Source organism: Melopsittacus undulatus, chromosome 5, assembly GCF_012275295.1.
Source record: "Melopsittacus undulatus isolate bMelUnd1 chromosome 5, bMelUnd1.mat.Z, whole genome shotgun sequence".
Lineage (NCBI taxonomy): Eukaryota > Metazoa > Chordata > Aves > Psittaciformes > Psittaculidae > Melopsittacus > Melopsittacus undulatus.
This window is the reverse complement of record NC_047531.1, coordinates 44485199-44510108: the sequence shown is the minus strand read 5'-3', so window position 1 is coordinate 44510108 and position 24910 is coordinate 44485199. Positions and strand designations below refer to the sequence as shown.

The 24910-nt window shown below is 44.3% G+C and overlaps 1 protein-coding gene across 4 annotated transcripts; it reads left to right on the top strand.

Annotated features, from left to right (window-relative positions):
- The first annotated feature begins 106 nt into the window (after window positions 1–106).
- TEF (TEF transcription factor, PAR bZIP family member) lies at window positions 107–24154 on the top strand. 4 transcript variants are annotated; one of them, XM_005150318.3, is made up of 5 exons: window positions 107–395; window positions 12233–12559; window positions 14055–14275; window positions 14928–15139; window positions 17007–24154. In XM_005150318.3, the coding sequence occupies exons 1-5, from the start codon at window positions 293–295 to the stop codon at window positions 17026–17028; spliced, it is 885 nt and encodes a 294-aa protein (XP_005150375.1). In that variant the 5' UTR covers window positions 107–292; the 3' UTR covers window positions 17029–24154. The 4 variants fall into 4 exon arrangements, with proteins under 4 accessions (XP_005150375.1, XP_030906067.1, XP_033918621.1 ...); XM_034062730.1 differs by lacking the exon at window positions 107–395 and adding an exon at window positions 4794–4983; XM_031050207.2 differs by lacking the exon at window positions 17007–24154 and having other exon boundaries at window positions 14928–16992.
- The last annotated feature ends 756 nt before the right edge of the window (window positions 24155–24910 follow it).

Sequence of the window (24910 nt, the reverse complement as noted above, 5' to 3'; positions counted from 1 at the left end):
GTTCTTTGCTGCCGGATTGGCTGGGAGAGGCCCAGTAAAACCAGCTGGCCAGCAGCCCGGCCCAGCCCTGCGAGCCTGGAGCCATTTCCACAATTGGCCACTTCAGACTGGGAGAGGGGAAGGTGGAGACAGCTGGGCACACTGCTGCTTCCTTTCCTCCTCGCTTGCTCTCAGCCGGAGTAGTTTGGGAAGCCTGCTCCCAGTGCCCCCCAGCCTTCTTTGCCACACTCAGGATTGGCAGCCAGGAGTCTGGCCCTGCCTCAGCAGTGCTGGCACAGACTCAGCACAGGACATGTCAAGCTGCAACAGCACCGGGGGCCCTGCTGCCCTGGACTTCCCGGAAGTCCTGAAGTCCCTGCTGGAGTACTCCTTACCCTGGACCAACAAGATGACAGGTAGGGTTGAGGGAATGCATCGGTGGGTTTCTGTTTTGATTTCTCTTTCCCTTCCTTAAGTTGCAAGGTGAGAAGCGGGTAGATGATCCTGTCTGCTGCAAGCCCTTCAAGGGTGTGTTTCTCCCAAGTGTCCAAGTCAGACATGGGATTCTGGCTCGGAGTGTGTTGTGCAGCTAGGAGTAAAAACAGCAGCAATGGATTGATTACAAAATCAATCAAGAGTGCTGAGCTCCTGATCCCTTTAATCTCTGGGTTCAGCTACTTCTTGGAAACACTCAAAGCTTTGTGCACAGAGGCAGCTTGGGCACAGATCTCCATGCTCACAATAGGAGTGACTTCCAAATTTGCCATTTGGGTTGTCCCATAGTTAATAAGTGCTGAGTCTCCAGACACTGCCTCTTCCCAGTCACAGACTGTCCAGGGAGCCCAGCCCACAAACTCTGTGAAAACTTTGTGTTTGATGCTGCAGTTGTTTATCAGTGGGAAGCTGGAGTAGGGAACACAGCAAAGGTGGTGTTTTCTTTGCAAGAGCACTTCTGTACTCTGGGGCTGTCCTGCTTTCCATGCAGCATCCTAGAAAACAAATGGAAAGGAGCCATGAGGTTATTTAGTCTGGGCTTTTGCTGTGCTGAACACTTCACCCTTGCTGAACTGACCACTTCTCCATTGCTGGGTGTGCTCCAAGTGCCCATCACACAAGTCTGGTTTCAATAGGATGCCACAAGCCCTTGGCAAGCTGCTTTTTGTTTGTTGTGTTTTAATGTTCGCTGCTGAGTGCCGGGGAGGTGTGTGGGAACACTTTGGTTCAACAAGCTCATGTCTAGGCATGAGTGAGTTGAACTCACAGAAACAAACATGCTTGGACCTCGCTCTTCCATAGGGAGTTATAACCAGGGCATGCAGATAGCTCTGTCATCTTGAGGGGCAGAAGAGCCAAATACACCATGTGGAGAGGGACCCTGCTCATGCCCTGGGATCAATGGGAGAAAAGGCTGCTGCTGTGGCAGTAAAGGCAGCTGCATATAGTGAACCCTATGGCACCTGCACAGCTCCCTGTGGGAAGGAGAAGGAGGGCAAGGGTAGCTGGCCATACCCCCTAAGGGCTCCATTTGTCATATTGCTCTGCTGCTGCCACCTGTGAGCTGGCTCTCTCCTTTGCTGAGGCTTTGCCCACTGACAGGTGTGTTTACACATCACACAGTATGAAGCTGCATGTGGGGAACAGGGCATGTTTTCTGAGCTGACTGATACCCAGGTAGAAGGTAGGTCTGGCTGGCAGGAGGCAGTAACAGCCAAGGGAGACTCATGTGGTGCAGAGCCTTACTGTGGCTAATCTGAAGTTTGGCTGCCTCTCCGGGATCTCTGGGCTCCACAGCCAAGTGGATTGAATTAATCCAAGGGAGGAGTGGTGGCAAGATGTATTTGTTTGGCAAGAACTGGAGCGAGAGTTTAGAGGGGAGATCAGTGATTTGCAGAGGGAATAATTTAGCCTTAACTCACTGTGGCTTATTTGGCTGCTGAGGGTACTGTTTTGTGGCACTTTCTTCCTTAGCCCCAGGACCACCCTGCCTCTCAGTATCACCTCCTGTAATCCTTAGAATTGTCCCTACTATGCTGCCTCCTTCCCCAGACCAGCGTTCCTGTCATGTCCCTCTTCCCACAGAGCTGAGTTCACTCCTCCTGGATCTCCAGACCTATGCACCACTCTTCTGGATTTGCTGGGTCTCAGGCCTCTGTCTGAAATGTGTTCTGTGATTCAAACCTCCCAGAGAGGCTGGTGTGTGTGTGTGCCTCCCCCCATGCCTAGTGCTGGGCTGCTTCTTGCCTCCCTGCTGCATTGGAGCTGGGCTGTTCTGCATCATCTGGCCCTGACAAGGCTCCCAGCAGTAATGGCTGCATTCCTCTCCTTACATCTCATTGTCTTCCTCTCTTCCTTCTCAGCTGCATAGCAAAAGAGAAGTTGTAAAAATCCAGGCAGATTTTAGCTTAACCAACAAGGTAGAGCTCATGGTGCAGTGCCCACTTTCTGCTGGCAGTGGTTTGAGCCCCTAATCCCCAGAGGCAGCAAAGAAAAGCTCTCTGAGTAGCCTCCCTCCTAACTGGCAGGGCAGAGCTGGTGCCCAAGCAGGGTGATGTGAGAGGGAACCCACAGGAATGCTCCCCAGCATTCAGGCCAAGCAGCTAACGCTGTATGGGCTAAAATCTCTCTCCAAGCAAAGTCACAATCCAGTGGTGGTGCAGAACAAACCTTAGCAGAATGGAGTGTGGGTGCAAATGGGCTGAAGGAAGAATGTGGTTGATCTAAAGGGAAAAGCCTTGAAGTAGAGGCTGCTGAGTGGTTTTAATAACCTCCATTCATATGGACGTTACCCAGCAAAGCAATTTCCATTGAGTTCTGCAGGGGGGGGGGGGGGGGGATATACATGCAGAGCCTGTTCCTTGAAGGAGCACTGTACAGTACCGAGACACAGCATCATCCCAGGGGGCCTCCAGCATCAACAATAATGGAACAAAGCAACCACGAGAGCCATAACTGAAGCCTGCTCTGCTTTGGCTACATCTTCTCTCCCTGTTCCTAGAAACTGCTCCTTCATGACCTCAGTTGGTTGTGTTCTCTATCTACCACCTACCACTAGCTGTTTCCCAGGGAAAATCATTGCTGCGAGCTGCATGTTCCACCTCTCATGTGTGGTCTGACATCTGTGTTTCATTGCCCCGTGTGAAGTGGCATCTTCCTTTCACGCATGTGCTTTTTTCTTCCGCCAGCTGAGCTTGGCAAGGCAGAGGGAGTCTGTGGAGGGCAAGCAGCAGCCCTGGAGCATGCTGGGCAGTGGAGCATGAGCTATTCTGCCTGCTTCTTGCAGCTGCTTTTATCAGCCTTGACAAATGATTCATTAACCTGCACTGTTCCAGCCTGTATTCACAAGATGGCCCTTTCCCAAACTCCCTGTCAGGCAGCACATACACAGGAATTGCACCAGGAGTTTCACTCTGGTCCTCTACGAAGGAGGCAGCAAGAGAAGTAGTTGGCAGGCAGGGCATCTCTCTGTCTGCCAAAGTTGCATGAAGACATCCCCTGGTTCTCATCGCAGTGAGGCAATGAGGGAAAACACCTACCCTACGTGCCTTCCAATACGTTCCTTTTCCTGGGGTGCATGGGGAAGATTCCAGACCCAATTTTGTGTCATAGACCATCAGGGTTTATTGGCAAGAGTCAGGTCAACCTGTGCCTTGCCACCAGAATGAAATGCCTGAGGTTTGTGGAGGGGCAGCAGAACCAAGCAGATGCCTGAGTGTCTACCTGGGAGAAAGAGGAGGACCCTTTTCTGCTGGCACTCAGGTGGACATGGCCACCCTGGCACCTATGGCTCAGTTGGGTATGAGTGGGACCTTGCCAGGAAAGTTGCACACCTTTTCCTCTCCTTTCCCCGCTCATAGCTCTAGATGTAGTAGGTTTGCTGCGGCCAGCCCTTCTGCATCAAGAGGCAGCAGCTGCTGACAGGAGAAGCCTGTAGCTGTAGCTTCTGTCGCTTCATCAAGTTTATTTGTTCTGCAGGAGAAGCTCCCCAGCCTGTGTTCTTTGGGGATGGACTTGGCAACATTTGTTCCCTTTGTATGTTCAGAACCTTAAATCCCAGCACAGAATCCCTGTTGCTGGAACAGGGGAGCCTGGCTGGAGAATCACAAGGGTCGCATGTGATCATTAAAACTTGGACAGTCTGCCCCCCCGCCGCCCCCAGCAGCCAGGCCATGCAAGCAGCCGCAGTGAAGCCCTTCTCCCCGCTTACATTATATAGGGCACACCGCCGCGGGCATCACGTAGGACAGAGGGAGATTACCTCCGTGTCACATGGGGAGGTGATGTGGGGACAAGGGCGGGTGCTGAGGGGCCGGATGGAGCGCTGGCACCGGAGACGCGGGCCCCCCGCGCGGTCCCCTCAGCATCTAACGGTCGCCTGACTGCGCAGGGGGGGGGGGCTACTGTGTGGGGCGGCGCAGGCGCAGGGAGCAGCTGGCGGTGACGCAGAGCCCGGAGGAGGCGGGGGGGCGGAGCACGGCATGCAAACGAGCCGCGGGCGCCTGCCCCTGCACGTGCCCCGGCGGGCGGGGGGCGCGTGCCCGCGCCGGCCTGGAGGGCGGGGCCTGCCCGCGGGGCTCCACCCACCGAGCGGCGCGGACCAATCGGCGATGGGAGGAGCGGGAGGGAGGTGGCTCCGCGCTCATGAATACTGCAGCATGCGCCAGGCGTCAGTCGGTCGCGCATGCGCCGTAGCGCCCTTCCCGCGCGCCGTCCGCGGTCCGAGCCTGTCTGTTGCCGGGCGCTGAGGTCTCGGGGAGCTGTCGCAGCCTCGCGCCGCGGCCCGCCGGCGACCGTTGAGAGCGCGCGCGCCCGCCCGCCGGCTCGCGGGGAGCATGCCCGGCCGCGCCGCGCACCAGGAGGCGGCGGCGGCGGCAGCAGGACCGGAGCCCACTGCAGCCGGGGGCAGCGCGGGGGCTGCCGCGCAGCAGGAGCAGCGGGGCCTGGCTGGAGCCTTCCCGCTGGTGCTGAAGAAGCTGATGGAGAACCCGCCGCGGGAGGCGCGCCTGGGTGAGCGCGGGACCGCGAGAGGGAACCGCGGGAGCGCGCCGCTCTCTCCCCCCGCTTCTCCTTCTCCCTCCCCACCCCCCCCAGTCTTCCCGCCCCATGCCGCGGAGGGCGGGACCCGCCGGGTAACGATGGGTGTCCCCGCGGGAGAGGCCGCACGCCCGGGCCTGGTGCTCTCCCCCCCGTACGCCCCGCGCACCTTTTCCCTCCTGTTCCCCGGGCCGGCTGTGCCAATTGCCGGCAGCACGGGATACCGGCCCACCGGACTTGGCAGGAAGGGCTCGGCCTCACTTGCCCTCTCCCCGCCTCAGAGGCGCAGGGCAGCGGTGGCCGCCCCGCGGGCTGGGACTCCCCGGTGAGCCGGTGCGACTGGAAAATTGAGATGCTGCCATCGTCCTCTTGGGTGTATTTGGGAGCCGGCGTCGGGCGAAATGAAATGTGTCAGGCGCGAGGGTTAGGCAGGAATCGGGTGGTGACATGCTGGTTTCCTTTCCCTAGTAGTCTGTCCTACCTTTAGACCCTGAGTTGGGAGCAGCAACGAAAAGATTTCGAGACTTCCTTGACCTTAAAATTGCTGAAAAGTTGTACGAGGACCCACATAAACGGCAAATCTCTTCAGATTAGGTTTGGTGATAATCCGTGAGGGGATGACCAGCTGCCTCTGCACATGCAGCCCTGTATAGGCTGGAGCTGCCTGTCTCCCACTCGTTATGCAGACAGCAGCTGTGTAAATAATAGGGTTGGTGCTTACAGTCTTCAGTGCTGATGGCACTGGTCTTTTTTATTGACTTGGTTTCTTTTCACCTGGGAGTATTTTTGCCTGAGTAGATCTGATTTTAAGTAAGCCTCAGGTTTATCTGCACTGCTGTAGTGCCCAGTGTACCAGTGTATATTAAATTAGCCCTTGCATTTGGGCGTTTAGGGCTTGAGAATCATTTTTGGAACATCAGATAATACCCAGGGTAGACACACTGCCAGCAGGACTGGCAAGATTGTTTCCAATGAGGATCCTAGTTCAGATCCACTTACTTTCGTATGCGTAACATTGCACAATGCTGTGTAAATGTGTCCATTGTGCGATAATGGCAAACATTTCTTCTCGTTTCTGTTAAAAAAAAAAAGGTGAGCCTCTGATAAAGGTTTTGGCTGTGTTGCTATGGTGCAGCATGCTGCAGTATGTAGAATCTTGAATCTGCAACATTATGGGATTTCTTAGAGTATTTCTGCACCCAATCCTCTTCAAAGGTGTTCTTAGCCAGCAGAAACAGTTCAAGTTCATGTGTGGAAACTATGATGGTAGGTGACTGGGATATGGTGACTTTTTGTTGGGGCTGGTTTTCTTGTCCAAAATCATGTGATCTGGGCTTTGGAGATGTAAAATTTTAGGATTAATGCCATTTTGAGGTACTGCATTTTCTAAAATTAGAAACATTTGCTACTTTTACTAGATAATCCCATTCTAACTTGGGAAGGTGTACAGCTTGATTCTCTAAAGCTTGCTAGCGAGTGCAGCTCATCTTGATTGCCCCTCTCATGCTGTGATGAAGTTCAGGAGGTTCTCATTCTTAAATTCTCCATGGGTTTCCTTACTCCACCTTGTACTGTTTCAGTTCACACTTTGTGGAACTTGTTGCTTTCTATGTATTTTGATCTCTGATGCATTTCTTGCTTGCATATTTGCAAGACAAAAGAAAGAATGCCTTTTGTGTTAGCAGGTAGTTACTCCTAATTTTACAAAAGTCTTGTCAGTAGAATTGTGACTCAACTGACTTCAGAGGTTCCTTGTTTATCTTCTGTTCCCTTATAGTGACAGCCAAAACATTGAATAATTGCTAACTCAATACAGTGGTGTGTTCAGCAAGTTTTCTGAGGAAAGACGCTATTCTTTTTGCTTGTAACGCCTGTCGACGAAAATACAGTGTTGTCTTATTCTGCAAGAAGAAATTGTATAAACTAGCTGCAGTGTCCATTTATAGTCTCCACAAGCTACCTGTGGGTTTTCCAACTGCTGTAGGTAATTTGACTACCCAGTAAGCAAGTAGGCTTTCTAATCCTTCTAAGCAGCAGAGGAGGACATCCAGTTCCAGCTGAACGCCATCATCTTGAAATGCCCTGCAACATACCAAGTATGTCAGACCGGCCTCGCAGTAAGTTGTTGTCACATACATTGTAGGGGTTAAATAAAATAATCTCTTAATAAAAAAAGCCCTGTGGGGTAAAGGAAGAGATTTAATATTCTAGAGCAGAAGCATAGGTCTCTCCTAGTAGTAATGAGCTGCTGCATACCCTCCAAAGGATGTTTTAATCACCAGTTGCGTGGTGCTGTGGCCGGAGAAATGCCTCAACAAGCATTACAGTAATGGACATCAGGAATACAGAACCCTATGACCTGTCTCATTGCATTGTCACCAGTGGGACTGAAGATCTCTGGAGCAATCAGCCTTAGTCTGTATAGTGTGCTCAGTACAATTTGACAATATTTTTTGACGAGTGAGGGGAACTTTGTCAAAGAAGTGTTTGTTCTGTTTGTCACTGGGATAGCATTTGACAGTTGTGGCCAAAATGTCTTTTGGTCTGGGGTTGGTTGGCTGTGTTTTTTTGTTTGGTTTTTGTTCTTTTTTTTTGAGGAAAAACCAGGATGTGGACTAAATGTGGACTAAAAGCTTTTTGCAGGCTGCTGCTTTTGGCTTAAACAGCAATATTTCCAACAGTTCAAGAACTGGAATGCTCTGCCTAAATTACTTAGCATAAACTAGTGACCTCTCTCTTAACAGCATATGTAAAGCCTAGCTAATAGGTCACAGGAGCAGAATGGAGGGGGCTAAATCAGACATCCAGCTATCAGCTGCAAAAGTACAGGCCAGATTTATCAGGGTGACCTTGAATCACTGCAAATGGAGCCTCTTAGGATACTGCAGCCCTGCTGTCAGGTAATACCTGTTTACTCTATAAATATCTTAAGAGAATTAATGTTTCAGGTCCCTGAGCTGGGGTGGATGGAAACTTCCCCCTCAAGATGAAAGAAGTTAATTAGTGTTTCATTAGGTATTGCGCACCCAGCAGGATGTTGTGCTGCACAAATAAAGATTAAATGAATTGAAAGGAAGCCAGTGGGAAAATGTCAGTGCAAAAATGATCATACAAAGGTTTTATCTTATGTATCACATTTGAAATACAGGGGCACCCAGTATTGAATCATAGAATAGTTAGGGTTGGAAAGGACCTCAAGATCATCTAGTTCCAACCCCCCTGCCATGGGCAGGGACACCTCACACTAAACCATGTCACCCAAGGCTCTGTCCAGCCTGGCCTTTAACACCATTCCAGGGCGACCCATTCCAGAGCCTCTCCACCCTCACAGTAAAGAACTTCCTCCTTATATCCAATCTAAACTTCCCCTGTTTAAGTTTCAACCCGTTACCCCTTGTCCTATCACTACATTTCCTAATGAAGAGCTCCCTCCCCAGCATCCCTGTAGCCCCCCTTCAGATGATGGAAGACTGCTATGAGGTCTCCACACAGCCTTATCTTCTCCAGGCTGAACAGCCCCAACTTTCTCAGCCTGTCTTCATACAGGAGGTGCTCCAGCCCCCTGATCATCCTCGTGCCCTTCTCTGGACTTGTTCCAACAGTTCCATGACCTTGTCATGTTGAGGACACCAGAACTGCACACAATACTCCAAGTGAGGTCTCACAAGAGCAGAGTAGAGGGGCAGGATCACCTCCTTTGACCTGCTGGTCACGCTCCTCTTGATGCAGCCCAGGATACAGTTGGCTTTCTGGGCTGTGAGTGCACACTGCAGCCGGCTCATGTTCATTTTCTCATTGACCAACACCCCCAAGTCCTTCTCCGCAGGGCTGCTCTGAATCTCGTCTCTGCCCAACCTGTAGCTGTGCCTGGGATTGCTCCAACCCCGGTGTAGGACCTTGCACTTGGCATGGTTAAACTTCATGAGGTTGGCATCAGCCCACCTCACAAGGTCCCTCTGGATGGCATTCCTTCTCTCCAGGGTATCAACAGAACCACACAGCTTGGTGTCATCGGCAAACTCGCTGAGTGTGCACTCAATCTCACTGTCCATGTCACTGACAAAGATGTTAAACAAGACCGGTCCGAACGCCTATCCCTGAGGGACACCACTCGTTACTGGTTTCCAGCCGGACATTGAACCATTGACCACAACTCTTTACATGCAGCCATCCAGCCAGTTCTTTATCCACCGAGTGGTCCAACTATCAAATTGGTGTCTCTCCAATTTAGAGACAAGGATGTCATGTGGGATACTTTGCACAAGTCCAGGTAGATGACATTAACTGCTCTGCCCGTGTCCATCAGTTCCATAGCCCCGTCATAGAAGGCCACCAAATTGGTCAGGCAGGATTTCCCCCTAGTAAAGCCATGCTGGCTGTCACCAAGCACCTTGTTGTTTCTCATGTGCCCTAGCATGCGTTCCAGGAGAATCTGCTCCAAGATTTTGCCAGGCACAGAGGTGAGACTCACTGGTCTGTAATTCCCCGGGTCATCCATTTTCCCCTTCTTGAAAATGGGGGTTATATTTCCCTTTTTCCAGTCATCGGGAACTTCACCTGACTGCCATGATTTTTCAAATATGATGGCCAGTGGCTTAGCAACTTCATTTGCCAGCTCCTTCAGGACCCGTGGATGGATTTCATCAGGTCCCATGGACTTGTTAATTTCCTAACATGTGCATGTTAACTTCTGCTATTTTGAACTGTTTCACATGTTAGATGTTAGAAGTGAGGAGGGAGAGAGGGAGGCACACGGTGAAGCAAAGACAGCCCTGGCATCCCAGTGCTTGTCAGTTGTCAACTTCAGCAAAAGGATAGAAAAATTCAGATGTTCTTCTTGTGTGAAGGAAGGATTTAATTGGATGTGAGCCTGGGGACTAGGAGGAGGAAGTTTGAGGGACCACAGTACAGGAGGATGATGGTGTGCATCTAAAAGGCATTAAAAGATATGAGAAAGTCCACATACAGCAGTAGTATAGTCTTTTTGGCACTGCCTTCTGACAAGTATTTTTAAGCCTCATGTTTATTCTATTAATCACTTAAGGTTTCTTTTTTCTCCTGGAGGTGTTATATTAGATGTTGCAAAACAAAAGCATTGCTCGCTTACGTTAAACTTGTCATAACTTAAAATGGAATACTATTTTTTTCAAGAGTAAAGAATTTGTTTTTAATTCAACATTTTTGATGCAACATTCATAATTTTCATCTTGTTGATTAAAAAAGAGTGATCTGTCAAGAATTCATTGTTGTTACTTGCATTTGTTTTGGTGATGTCTTTGCTAGGATATCATTCACAATTCCCAGTGCCAGTCTGGGCTTGATTGTGCTGGGCACTGTGCAAACCTTGGGAAAATACACAATCCCTGATTCAGAAGTCAGATGTAAAATGGTGATTCTAATTTGGTGGGGTGTGGAGACAGTGTGTTTCAGTTGTAACCAAATCATTCATGTATGTGAAGTAAAGTGGATGCTCTTTCTTTCCTAGCTTCAAGTAGGAGCTGTTTAGAAGCATTCAGGTTATTTGGATCATGACTGTTAACCTGTGCTTTTGCTTTGCCTAAGAAAAGGGTAGAAAGTTTGCAGAACTCCCTGCAAAATGGGGTTTATAGTAGGGATGGGAGTTGGAAGATGGCAGCTCAGAGGCAGCAGTGTGGAGTGTCAAAGAGGAAGGCCAAAAGCTACAAGATGTTAACAAAGCTCAGTTTCAGGAGCCACTGGTCTGAACTTAACATGTGCTCTTAGTCCCAAGTTGGTGACTGGTGAGTGTTGTCCTCATTGTTTAGTATAAAATTAGTATCTTTTGTATGAGATGTTCAGGGTATGGTAGATTAAAATGATAATTTATTTTGTATGGCAGCGCTGTTCTTTAAGCCATAAAAAGCTCTTTCAGTCTCAGTTCCACACCAGCCAAGGCAACAGCGGAAGGAATGCCAGTTCTATTGGAATAGGTTTTATATAAATAGACTTTTCTGATTTAGAGCAGAGTTTCACCCCCACTTCCACCCCCGATAAAGAAAAATACTCCTTTAGCATATTTTAGCCAGTCTAGAAAACTAATGCCAAAGATTTGTGCATTTTGTTGGGTTGACCTGACCTGTGTGGATGCTGGATCCAGTTAGATCTGAACTAGTCCAGTGTATGTCCCTGAAGTCCCTGTTCTGTTGAACAGAATATTTGTCAGCTTCCATGGTAAGACCCAATTTGCAGTTGGTTGGGGTAGGATTGTGAACATTCCTTTTGATGGCAGTGCTAGTACTGGTTCTGCAATGCCTTCTTCAGCCCTGGTAGAACTGCATGGCTACATGGAGAACTGGATCAGGAAAATTGCTTGGATTTTTTTTTTCTGCCAGCTTATTTTTGTCTCTTAAATTATGTAATTATTCCATAACTTGAGTTTTCTGCTTGGATTCTGTCCCAGACAATTGTTAAGATTCAGTAGCTATGAGGAACATAGAAACAGCCATTTTCCTGTAATATGTGCACTGTAGCACAGTAAATGGAGAAAATCTCATCAGTCTTTTGTGGCTTGGGGGTGGGATGTGGGAGTATGCCTTATTAGACATCTCCCCAAAGAGTGAAAATTGTATGTAGGTACTCTGAGCTATCTATAGTGAACAGCATTTGGAGCTATTGCTTTGTGTGGACATGCTGAGTCATTTCAGAAAAAAAAGCTTCTAAAATACTGAACAGGAGACATCCAGGTCTCTGGTGTCCTGTGGCCCTTTTGACTAATTTTCAGACATAATCTGTAACCCATCTTCTTTTCTTGTTTGTATTTAGGTTATTCTTCTGCACATTCTTTGTGCATAGAATAAACTACTTCTGCTTCCTTGGAGCTTTCTTAGTGGCTTCCCATGTAATCCTAATTATGGACATTCCCTTGTAATGTCTTCCAAGATGAGCCTGTGAAAAACAGGCTATTTTGCAGTGACTAGTTCATAAGCTAGATGCAGTATTGTATCAAACTTCAGTAAGTTACCACAGCAAGGATGCTGGTCTTCAAGGATACTCAAATGCCTGTGGTCCAGCCATCGCAGGGAGTCAGAGCATTCCATACTGAGTTATGTATGAACATTGCCTTTCAACATCTGATTTTTCAGATCATGTCATGAGGCAGAGCTATAGCTTACTGAATTTCCTTTCATGGGGATTTTGTTAGGCTCTTAAACCGTGAGTCTCTCCTGTGTTGCAGCTTGTACAGTGACCTACTTGTATCTTTCAGATAAAGAGAAGGAGAAGATAAAGCTTGAGGAAGATGAGGCAGCAGCTGCCAGCACTATGGCAGTCTCAGCTTCCCTTATGCCGCCCATTTGGGACAAAACTATTCCTTACGATGGCGAGTCTTTCCACCTGGAGTACATGGATCTGGATGAGTTCCTGCTGGAGAATGGAATTCCTTCCAGCCCTACTCACCTGGATTTGAACCAGAATCCACTCTTGCCTGTGGCTGAGCTGGAAGGAAAGGAGTCTGCCAGTGCTTCCACTGGTTCTCCTGCATCATCCTCTTCCACTGCAGTTTACCAGCAGTCTGAAGCAGCCTCCAGCACAGGTAGATGGAATAATATGGGGTTGTGAGGGACTTTTGTTGTTCTTCTATTAAAAGGTGCTGCTTTAGATCAAAGAGGAGACATGCTAACCTGTCAGGGGTAGCTGTGGCAGGTTAATTCGTACAAACATACTCAATCTAGAGCCTTAGTCTGTGTGTCAGTTTGTGAAAATGCTGCCTGTCCTCTTCTTCCCCTTTCCCTTTCGTGAAACAAATGACTTGAGTGTCTCAGTGTGCAGTTTGTCTCTCTCTTTAAATTAGAAGAGCTGAACCACCAACAGGAAGTATTTGCTTTCTTGATATTGTTAGTGTAGTGGGAAGTTAGACATGTTGAGGAAATAGTTTCTCGGGTTATTTTACAACAGATTTGATAAGTTTTGACAGGTCGTTTGGGCTAACTTGGTGATTTGTTCTGCTTTGGTGAACTAACTTAATGTACTTCAAATAACAATGCTTAACAGAAAAACAATGAAGCAGTTTTTCACGCTAGCCTGTGAAGTGTGAGAAGAGGCACTTGGAAAAGGTGTTAATGATGCAGTTTGATGTTCCCTAGTGCTTTGAATTAGGAACTGAGGAATAAAGAAACAAAACTGTTCTTAAATGGTACTAGGAAACTTCTCTTCATTTGCAATATGGAGATCTTCTCTATTAAGGAACTCAGCAGCACATTTTGCCCTGGATTTGGAGTTGAAACCATTAGGGTTTCAAACCCTAGTTCAACACTGAACTTTGACAGTGCTATTTTATGAGCAGACTTCACAGAACACATTTTGCTCAGGGCCTCTTTGAATAACCTGCAAGAGAAAGGTCAATGTGGGACTCCTTCAGTAAGGCGTAGTAGGGTGTGGCTTTTTTCTAGGTGGTATATGGGAAAACTTACTTGTTGATCACTACTTCAAAATGGAGTGATATTTGCCATTCATGTGTATGAAGTCTGTAAAGAAGAGATTATTACAGAGTTAATATGAACACTATCAGTGTCAGACAACTTGTTGGGACATTTCTCTCCATGTGGTAAAGTAGAACACCATTGCATTTGTAACAAACCCACCTTTATTTAGTCATTTGTTTGGAAATACAGTTGTCTGACTTTTGAGTGTCCTGGGGATGGGGTTCACTGGGCAGGCTTGTTTCTGTAAGGCTTTCTGTGGTACAAAACTTGGGCTGATACAAGTTTTGTACGTCTTCCTGCTGTGGAAGACGCTGCTTAAGTGTGTAAAGCATGTAGTTTTTGCCAAGGAAGTATTAACTCTTGTCCTGCATCTGTCTGCTCATGTCTGTTAGTCTGGCATATGTTCCCAGAGTTTGTGTTACAAACTGGACCATGTAGCTTTTCTCTGTGCCAGCAGTGGTACAGCACCAAACACACTTTAAGGAAATACCGAGTAATATTGTTAAATACTGCCCACAGTAGGGCAATAAATAGATACCCAAGTTGGCTTCTTAGTTATTCTCTTCATCTTGATGAATGTATTGTAACTTCTCCTGTTGTTGCCAGAGTCCCCACCACAAAATGAGAGAAATACTCCCAGCCCCATTGATCCTGACTGCGTAGAAGTTGAGGTGAATTTTAACCCTGACCCTGCTGATTTAGTGCTGTCCAGTGTGCCTGGTGGTGAGCTCTTCAATCCTCGCAAACACAAGTTTACTGAAGAGGACCTGAAACCACAACCAATGATTAAAAAAGCCAAGAAGGTTTTTGTCCCAGATGAGCAAAAGGTAACAGATTTATTGCTGTAAACTTCTCTAGGCCTTGATCAAAGTTCCTGATTCTTTGTCCAAACGTTCTGACGTATAAAGCTAATGCACATATACCTATGTGATTGGCAGAAGTACCATGAAGAATAGAATTGGCAAGTCAGCTGCTGTTCTTGCTGGTTTGGTATCATGAGATAATTACCGGGCAGAATCAACTTACGATGTACACAGAAACTAGAAGAACTATCAAGTCACATCCTCATTAACTGCCCTTTCAAAAGCCATTGTATGTATTTGCCCAACATTATGTCTGATCTGGCTTTAAACAGCCTGGGCAACAGAACAAGTTGTTTTCTGTGAAAATTCATTCCTGAATTGAAAATAAGTAAAGGGAGCATTTCAGTTGGACTGCTTCTTAGTAGCCAAGTCTCTTAATCTCCCTCGTTCTAGCAGTACACTTGGTCTATGCTACAATGAGACTTGTGTAAGGAAGAAATCTTACACTACTCTTGCTTGCATTTTGGTGTCAGATCCCTGCAAACCAGCGAAGGAGGTTCTTCAATACAGCAGTCAGTGTGAATGTCATTATACAGTAAAGAAGCATTTGCTTGATAGAGTTGTCAGCTTGGCTCTTTTTTTCTTTTTCTTTTTCCCTCTCCTTTTTTTGCTTCAGGATGAGAAATACTGGACAAGGCGAAAGAAGAACAATGTGGCAGCAAAGCGCTCCCGTGACGCTCGGCGATTAAAGGAGAATCAGATCACGATTCGGGCAGCCTTTCTTGAGAAAGAGAACACAGCCCTGAGGACGGAGGTTGCGGAGCTGCGCAAGGAAGTGGGACGATGCAAGAACATTGTTTCTAAATACGAGACCAGATACGGACCCTTGTAAGCACACCCCTTTTCCTTGTCAGGGCTCCTTGGTTTAGCCTCTTAGACTTCTCTGCTTTCTGTAGAGACGTCCAGAAATAAAGTTGGTGGAGGCTTTGCTATTTTGCATCTACACAAAAGAAAAAATACACCATCAAACCCTGTTTCTGTTGGCACAACTTGTTCAGGCCCTTTCCTGATCATTGTGTTGCCCAAAATCTTAGTGTCCATATTTGCAACTTTGTTTTTAACACTGATAGGACATTTTCTGATGTCATACAATAGAACAGATTCACCTGTCTGAAGGAATAGATGTGGATCCCTCCTGACTGGACAGGGCTTTTGCTATCTGTTCTAATCTCTATTTTATGTGGAGGAAGAGCTTAGGAGACTCTTCTTGCTTTTTTTTTTAACTACTTTTTTCTCCCTGCCCACCCTTCCCAGTCAAATTGTAAAACATAATTTTAAGATGTAAGTAGATGTTGCTGGGCAGCGTCGTGAAATTGTTTCCCCTCCCATTCAGAGGCACTAGAAAGTTCTTGTTGTACAGAACTCTGTTCCTGTTGAAGAGCAATAGGGGAATGTTTAAGACAGGAAAATATTCAATCTCTTGTAAAAACTGACGTATCTCGAGGTTAATGCACACTGTTATTTGCACCAGAGTCAGTGCAGTGTTGATTAAAATACTGCTCAAACATCATGGTTGGTTCTAATCCTGGATAGCTTCCAGAAATCAAGGAGAGAGAACAGTAGGGAATCTCTCACTTTAGATATGGACAAAAAAATTTCTGTGGGGTTCAGAATTTCTACCACCACCCCTCCTATTTTTGCTTTAGAGGGACTTCCCTCTTTAACTGCTGATAAAGCAACATGGTTCACTTAACTGAGAAGTAAGGAAGATCTAGAAAAAGAGGTCTGGCATATTAGGCTGAACCTTGAGTCCCATCTGTTAAGGAATTGTCAGTACATTATGCTTTGGAAGAAGCTGATTGGGGTTTTTTAAGAAGCAAACAAGCCACTTTCACTTTACTGTACCTTACTTGTACAAGAGCTTGAGCAAAGAGTTTTGGTCCTTTGCCTCGTGAACAGTCTATAGAACAAACGACACCCACTCTAAACATGAACATTTTACCTCTATCCCCTGTGTAGCAGCATATCTGGCCTCTCCATGCCTGCTGGTTCTCTTTCCAGCACGCTTCCTGTTACAAAATTAGCACACCAGACTTGCCCTCTTGGAAGTAATTCATTCTCAGCACCAAGCACTTCTTCAACACTGTGTGGTGTTAAAAGAAAAAAATATGTTGTGTGATGCTGGGACCTTCTTCGTGACCTACAACTGCAAGAACCAGAAGCTTTAACAGAAGTATATGTCTAGAAGTCCTCTTAACAAGAGAAGCTATCTAAAGATAGTGGCTTTGTTAGAACTCTCAAGCTATACTTTCTGGGCAAATATTTATATTAGGGACTGAATGTGAGATAGATGATGTTTAGGCTCGTTTCCAGTTCCCCTATGAAATCTGAAAAGTATATTAAAAAAGCATTGGAGTTTCTTTCCTATACTAAAGACTTGCCTAGCTTGTCTTTTAAACATGATGTGGAAATTGGTATGAGTGTAGACCAATTGTGCGTTGACTTTTTAAGGAAGTGGAGAAGCAGGCTAATATAGAATGCTTAAACATATGCTTTGACCTATCTCCCCCTCTGTTATGCTCTTAATTTGATTAGAGTGGCTCTCGATGCAATGTCAGTTTAATTTCTTTCAAGCATACTAAAAATTGTCACCCTTTCAGCAGGGGTTTTTCTTTCACAGGGTGGTGTGTGGTGGTGATGGTGGGAAGTATGTTATAAATAAATTGTCACACTTAACGCTTTGCTTTGTTTAAAGTGACTTATCTGATTCCGAGTGATGCAACTTTAAAGACTTTTAAAAACAAAGAAACTAAAAAGCACACATGAGTCGCCAGTCTTCAGAGTGAGCAGTGAAATCTATGAGGTGTCCCAACTCAAACAACTGACGATGACCCTGCCTGCCTGCTTGCCTGCAAGTACCCCATCTGAACTACCCAGGGCTGGGCATGATGAAAAGTGCAAAGTCTCCTTAATTCTGTAAATGGCTTTCTTATCTGTCTTTCTCACTGTAACTATGAGCTACAATAAGCTTACTTACTGGGGTTTTGTCAAGACACTCAAAGTTCATGGCTCAAGGTTTGACAGCCTGTGTGAATAGAGACTCTTTGGCACTTGAAGTGGAAGAAAATAGGGAGCTTTAAATGAGAGTGTCTGTATATATTAAGAACTGCTATACTTTAAGACTCTTTTCCCTGCAGTAGAATGAATTTTATTTAATACCGCAGCTCACTTCTAGTACAGTGTAGCATCTTGTGGAGTACTGTGACTGCAGAATTAAAGCAGCAGTTTGTGATGTGTGAGACTTCCAGTGCAGAGAAGTACAGCAGATGTATTGAAACAATCCAGAAAGCATCACAGTGTGCCATAAAAGGAGTAGTAATAAACCTCTATTGCCCATGTAATAGTAAAACACATCAGTTGCTTTTCTGCTCCACTGCTGTTAACCTGCTTTTCCCTTTGTTTCTTTTATGAGGCTCACTTTCTTCTATGGTATCCTGCTGAAACCAGATCTTTTCTCCTGTTAATGATTCAGCAATCACAGAAAAGGTGCTAGTCTGAGCTGCTGATGCCTGTGTGTGGCAGTCTGCAACTACCAAATGAGTATTAGCTCCAGCAAAACAATGGCTATTTGGTGCCAGATTAGGATTTTCTGTCTCTTGAATATATGAGAACTGCAGTGGTGAAAGAGCACTTTGTTCATCTGTTTTATGAAACTGAAACAGCCAATGATTTTCCACAGTTATGACAGGCAACTTAAGTATCAAGACCCTAGTGCTGGTGTGGGAGAGTAGATGAAAGCTTGGACAGATTGTGGGGATGTTCACTGTGTGCAGAAGATGAAGGAAGTAGGTGGAAATTCCTTTATAAAAGTATCATCAGCATAACAAGAATCTACTCTTATGTTAAGGAATCTTAGGAGCTAAATTTGTGTGGGAAGAGAAAGAGTACTTAATTTCTGGGCAAGTAGTACAGGGCCAAACTTGTAGCCAAAATGGAGCTTGTAAGACAGGAGCATATTCGTGTCTGGAGATTTATAAACAGCATACACCTCAAGAAAAACAGTCCTGAAAGCTTTCAGAAGCACAAGTGCTGAAATTGAGGCACAACTTGTTACCAGCAAAGCTCAACACTATCATGTTGAACAAGTATTTTGACTTTGCATTTACCCAAGAGATTCCACCTCTAACTTCAGAGCAGAAAGGAAAAAAAGGTGCAAAGCAGCAGCTGATGTTGTAAACTTCATTTAAAATATAAGGAAAACAATCTCAAACCCCAGAATTCATAACCAGTTTTCTGAAGATACAGCCTGTGTAGAAAGTGTATACATTAAATGTACTTATTGAGCTATTATTTTTAATGGACCATGTTCTGAAGTCAAGAAAGTGCTTTCAACTTTTTTGCTGGTTATGAAAGTATACTTACAAGTGTATTAATATAGTTTGGGATTCTAAAGCTCTGAGATAATCTTGGGGTATTCTTTTCAAATAGATGAATAGCTCCGTGTTGCTGAAATGTCAGTGTATATCTCTATCAAGTATTGCTGATTTGGACTGATATTTTTGATATGTACTGTTTTGTGTTGTTTTTATTTTGGTGATAAATGCTAAAACATAGACTTACAAAAAAGAAGAAAAAAAAGACCCTGACAGCATGTAAATGTAGCAACTGTTTTGCATTTTATTATTTCTAAATTTTCAGTTAACTTTGAATGTCTTCCTCTTTAAATCACAAAGCTAAAGGGTATTGTAATTGGGGAAGGAGTTGCTGGGCCTTCGTTTGGGTCTTGCTGTCTTACTCCTTTAGGAATATCTTATAAATACTTACATATTGTATACAGGATTTGGGTTTGCAGTATATCATGCTATTTTAACAGCAAAATAGTCAGTGAGATTAGTATGTGCAATTCTATTAGCATTTTCTGTTGTATTAAAAGCTTCCACGATGGAAATGAACAGTGAATGTTCATCAGACCTTTCTTTCAGAGAAGACTGTTAGCAATCTCTTGTGCTTCCCTGTAGCGCAGATTTGCACATTCTGTGATTTGTGTGTCTGGGTTGCAAAACTGGAAATTAGCACTTTAGGGTGAGTGTGGCTTAACTTTTGTAGTTGGAGATTTATTTTTGTGTGAAGAAGCAACATCTCTAAAGTTAGATGAGAAGGTAGCAACTATTTAAAGGAGTATAGGTATTGCCAGACAAAAAATAATGTGCAATGCTGAATTCCTTTCTCAGTTTTTGCAGTCTCAGGAAGTTAAGCTTACTGCTTCAGAGCGCTCTGCTCCTTTCAGAAAGATTAACTATATAATCTAATTTCTTTGACTAGGATGACAATCCTCTCTGTAAGTCGTTAACTTGTGTACATTTTCATAGTGTTCATAAGACAACTGATATTCTTTTAGCTCAATTTGTACATTAAAAGATGCTGAATTGACACTGCTAGAGTCTGAAGTTCTCTAGTTTGGAACATGCTCTGTAGAGGCCATAAATGTGCCTGATGCCAGTGTACCCCCATTCCAACCGTAAAGGGACCATCTCCAAGGGGAAGGAATAAAGGGAGTCCACCTCTCAGCATCACTGCAGGGTTTGGCAGTAAAGGGAGCAGTTTTTGACAGGACTATGCATTCATTAGGAAGTGGGTTGACACCAAATGGCCATTTCACAGTACTAACTTTGAGAATATAAACTGTTGATGACATTTGTGGGGAATGAGCATTGTCTTACTCTGCAGAAGAAACAGACCTTGAATAAATGATGTGAACATTTAACACAGTATTGCTTTCGTGCACAGTCTTCTAGTCTACACATAGTTGTATTTCCTTATCATAATGTGGGCTTGTATTTAAAAATTCCCTAGAAGCTTAATCTTCCACCAGTTGCCAAGATCTGCTCCCACTGACACCAGTAGCAAAGACCTCATTAACTCCTGCAGGAAAGTCTGTACTCTCACAGGGTTATTGTAAAGTTTTGTTAAGCACTGGAGTCATGGGTGTCTTCGCTTTACCCTGAAGTGTTCTGTGCTGGGATCAGGTGGATATATCTCAGACTGCCCGAGTAATGTTAGTAAACTGCTCCTATCCCTTTCTCATTTACACAATTAGTGATGGTTTTGATATTCGGATAATCTCAGTTCTTTTTTTCCACCCTGCCTGGACAGGGTGAAAAAGCAGTGCACTATAAGCTTGCACTGGGAGAAGAATTATTTTGGGGTTTTTAAGTTAAATGTGGCTTTCTGCAGTTCATCTAGTAACATTTTGTCTGGTCTGACAGGTCTCTATTTCCCTGCTGTGCTGTTGGAAAGCCCAAGGTGCCCTAGCTGTAAAAATCACTTTTAGCATTACCTGCAGGACTGCTACTAATTGTACAAAATTCATTTCAAGAATGAGAGGAGCTGTGGAAGGCCAGCAGCTTTGGGAATATTGTAATGAAACCACTTGTGTGGAAAAATATTTTTGTGTAGACAGCAGAGATAATGGACTTGCACAGAAGAGAATGTTGCTGCTTCAGCCTTGTAAGCCTCCTCAGCGTAAGAGGGTTCCTTGTGATCAGATGCCCTCACTAAGAGTGAAGGTATCTTGGACCTTTCTAAAATCCACACAGGCTTTTGTTCATCCTTATGGTTTTAGCTGCTAAGCGCAAGATGAAGAAGTGCATAAATCTCATCATTTTGGCATCCTGCATCTAAATCCATAAACAGCAAAATCATTTGTTAATGCTAGTCTTTTGCCTTTGCAGTACGGCAGGACACTGAGCGGCTTTCTAGATGTTCAGATAATTACTCTGATCTGTATATCTGCCACTGTAACATGGTGAGGATAGATAAACTCACAGTGAAAGACTGGGGAAAAAGTAGAAAGAAAAGGCTTAACGTTTGCGGAGATGCTAACAAAATGCTAATTGAGAAATTACAATAATGATAATGCATATTTGTCATACAAAATGTAATTAGTTTGAGAGTATGCTGTCCCCTCGTTAGTCACTATTAGAATGCAAACTTTTTAGCAGTCAAGCAGCTACAGGGGAAAAGGAATCCTCTGAGGAAGATACATGTATAGACAGACATAGATACTGGGCAAGGAGAATAAGGAATGAAAGCAGGGGGAGAAGAATAATGCAAAAGTCCGATCTGAGCAAGATCGCTAAAACTAAAGCCTCGCTGTTTATTTTAGACCAATTTGGATCCTCTCAGGTTAGCATCATACAGAAGATAAGTATTTGTTTGGGTTTTGGGAATCTCCTTCTCTTGATCTCACTTCCACAGTCCAGAAGAAGGTGAAAGGAATATACAGATAGGGAGGAGAGTTGCTGCAGAAAGGCATAGAAAAATAGCAGTTGCTTTTAAGTAACTGTGCTGCTGCACTGGCGGTTGACCAGCTGATGTGAACTGATAATGCTGTGTTGTGAGGAAATTACTATCTGAGGCCCCAGTATTTCAAGGCCTTAATTCTGCTGTCATTTCTGTGTGGGATGAGCCCTATATCTATACAGAACAATGTGGACTTCACAGGATCTATTCTTGAATGTGAAGCTCTACCCAGGTGATCCACTGCAGAATTGTGTCCTTAACACGTGATCAGTTGTAGTTACAAGGCTATTGATAATAAGTGTAATTTGGGTGCCTGTTACATAGCCAAAACCCTTGTTACTTCATGTTCCCAACTAAGGCATGAGCAGAAGCCCTTTGCTGTGCAACTTGTGTATTAAAAAAAAAGTACTTCACATATGTCTAGTAAATTAAGGCATGTGATTTTGGTCTGTGGGTCTCAAACTTTTCTCGTGTACCTGCCTGAATGTTTTCTTAGATCTGCAGCTATGTCTAGGTGAGAAGGTCTGGTGGGATTTGTTTTCCTGAGGGGGCACAATAGCAGCTCTCACCTGTCACGCTGTGGCTGACTGCTTGCTACTGGCCAGGATCATGGATGGATGCATCCTCTGCACTTTCATGTGAAGTTGTCTGAAATACGGTGATTAACATGATTATTGGAATACTGTATTTTGTATAACCTAGAACATGTAAATACACTTTTAAAACTAATCTGTTCTATGAAGTAATAAATAAGTGCTTCCATTGTAATATCTGAATATTGTTAATGCTTCATGTAGCTTGATTTGGGATTATTTTTTTCCTAGAGAACTACAAAAATCAAAACAAAGATTGATGTTGTGGAATTCTAGTCTAGTTGTGATGCTTTCTATCAACAAAAAGTGTTTTGAAAACAATAATGACCTACTTAAGCAGAGAAACTGAGAATTTGAGGGAATTGATTCTCTTCCAGTCTTTCTTTAACAGTAGTTACTGATTGCATTCATAACTGTACTCTTCTCATCCCATTAGCTGGACAGTGGATTTGTTTGTGAGTAGTATTTGGAAAGTGGTGATATTAAATCATTTGTGAAGATTAGTGGTTGAGGAAAACTGAAGTTGTTGGGTTTTGTTTTATTTTGTTAAACTATTCTCTCTTTTGGCTCAAACAGATCTGTTTCCACCCTTCAGCCAGACTGCAGCAAGTTGCAATGAAACAGTGAGTGACTGTTACTGAAGCTCGTTTGTAACCTAGATAGTCTACATCTTCATTAGTTCTGTTATGCACGTAGATGAGGCAGGTATCCTGCTGTGGTGTGGAGAGACAGAAAGTGATTAATGACTTGAGGTTTTGCTGAGTACATGTTCACTGGATGCTGCACAGCTGGAACTTTCATCAGCTTTCATGGCCTTTTCTATCTCATGTTAAAAGGGAAAAAAAAAAAAACCAGAACAGTGGAGTGAGAATCATGAGCAGTCTGCTAGGAAATACAGACACTTGTGTTTTGAGGGGGAGGTAAGACTGATCCATCAGCCTTCATCTAAAGAGATTAGGCTGTGATGGTGCTTTATCCAGCCGTAATGTAACTTGTCTTTAATGCTGTACTGGCGCAGACTCCTCTATAGCAACAGCTGTGTCTGCAGTGTTCCATAAATGACAAAAGCCACAACATCCTTTGCAGGTGACAGAGATGGTGGCACCTCTGGTTTGGTTTTTATTTTCTCGGTTTTATTTTTTCCTCCCCTCTCAGTGTTTCTTGGCTGTAAAATGGCTATAAAACAGCTAAGCGTATGTGCAAGTTATTCAGAAAAGTTATGTGCAAGTTATTAAGATTCTGTAAAGCTTCCTGAGAAACATACAATTTTTAACTAAATAGTCTGAGGGAACTCCTATCTGCTATATTTGGCCTGAAATTCTGATGTCTCTTGGATAAAAGTATTTTCTTGGCTTCAGATGTGACACTGATCTGTCCCATTCATTCAATGGGATGGGTGATAAATCTGCACAGTTTTTATATTTAAAGATATATATCTGATCTTAGTTTTACTGCATGTTAAGTTTAATCTCTTGAATGTCTGTTCCTTGAGGTTGTCTATGTAATTCCTGTAAATGTAGCTGCTTTTTGAAGCAGTCCATCAAGTGCATTTGAGATTATCTTGACTGAGAGTCTATAGATGTAAAAGAGATAATGAAGATTATAAAGCAGCTGAGTAAAACTGTGTTGCCATAAGTGGTTTTAATTTATATATGAATCTTTTATCCCAAACTGCTTATTTTGTACATAAACCTACACACTCCTGGCAGCTGATGGGTGAAAATAAAGGTGCTTAAACAGCAATCAAATGAGAAAAGGGCATTTCACTGTTGCAGAGTTGGTATTATTTTATATTTCCATTTATTACACTTTTTTAAATGGATAAACCACAGATTTGAATTCTCAAAGTCTTCAGCTTGGATTTTGTGAGTAGTTTAAATCCTCTCACCTCTCTGCTTGTAACTGGTTTTTAAGAAAAAGAAAAGCTTTGTTTAAAATGTAAAATTTTGACTGTATTAAATTCTGTTAGTACCCTTCCTTTTTAAGAAATAAAATGTATATTACACTATGCTGAGAGCCAGTAATTTTGTTCTCTAGATGGCAGACTGTTTGCTGTACACCTCATCTGCCAGCATTGCACCTGCGATCTGCACAAAGCTGATAGATGCTAAAGCAGCTAATCACCTTTTAGGATTAGGTTCTTGCTGTGCATTTCCCATGTGTTAACTCTTAGATGTGCTGGCAACAGGTTTATGATTCTCCACTTCTAATTTCTGGATTCATTGATTTCAAAAGCCTTGCAAGGTTTTGCATTTGTCCTGTGGTGACTCCAGGTTGAGCTCTTTCAGGTAGGCAGGAGGAAAAATCCTGAGAACTAGTAGTAGGCCACAGACACTTGGACCTCACATTGTCTGTTACTTTGGGGCTGACAACGAAATAATCAGAAATTAACTTCTTTCATGAGAAGAATAAAGTTTAAATAAGTTTTGACCATGAGGGCAGCTTTCTCCATACCATTTTCTTACTAAACCTTGGTTAGGTGGTTGGTTGTGTTGTTTTCAAGAGCTGACAGGTAAAGACCAACCTGGTAAAAAATGTATGTCTTCTATATATTCATTCCATGTTAGGGGAAAAGACAGCTTCCAGAGAGGGCTGTGTTCACTCTCCTTTGCTCCTTACAGTCTGTGATACTTCTGAGCCACATGCTCTCAAGGAAAACGAGGTCACTGGTGTTTCAGTTTCTCTGAAGTATTTTAGCCTATCTAGAAATTGTAGTAAGACAGATTTTGTTGTGGTTATTTGCTTTTGTAAAAGATAGCTTGTA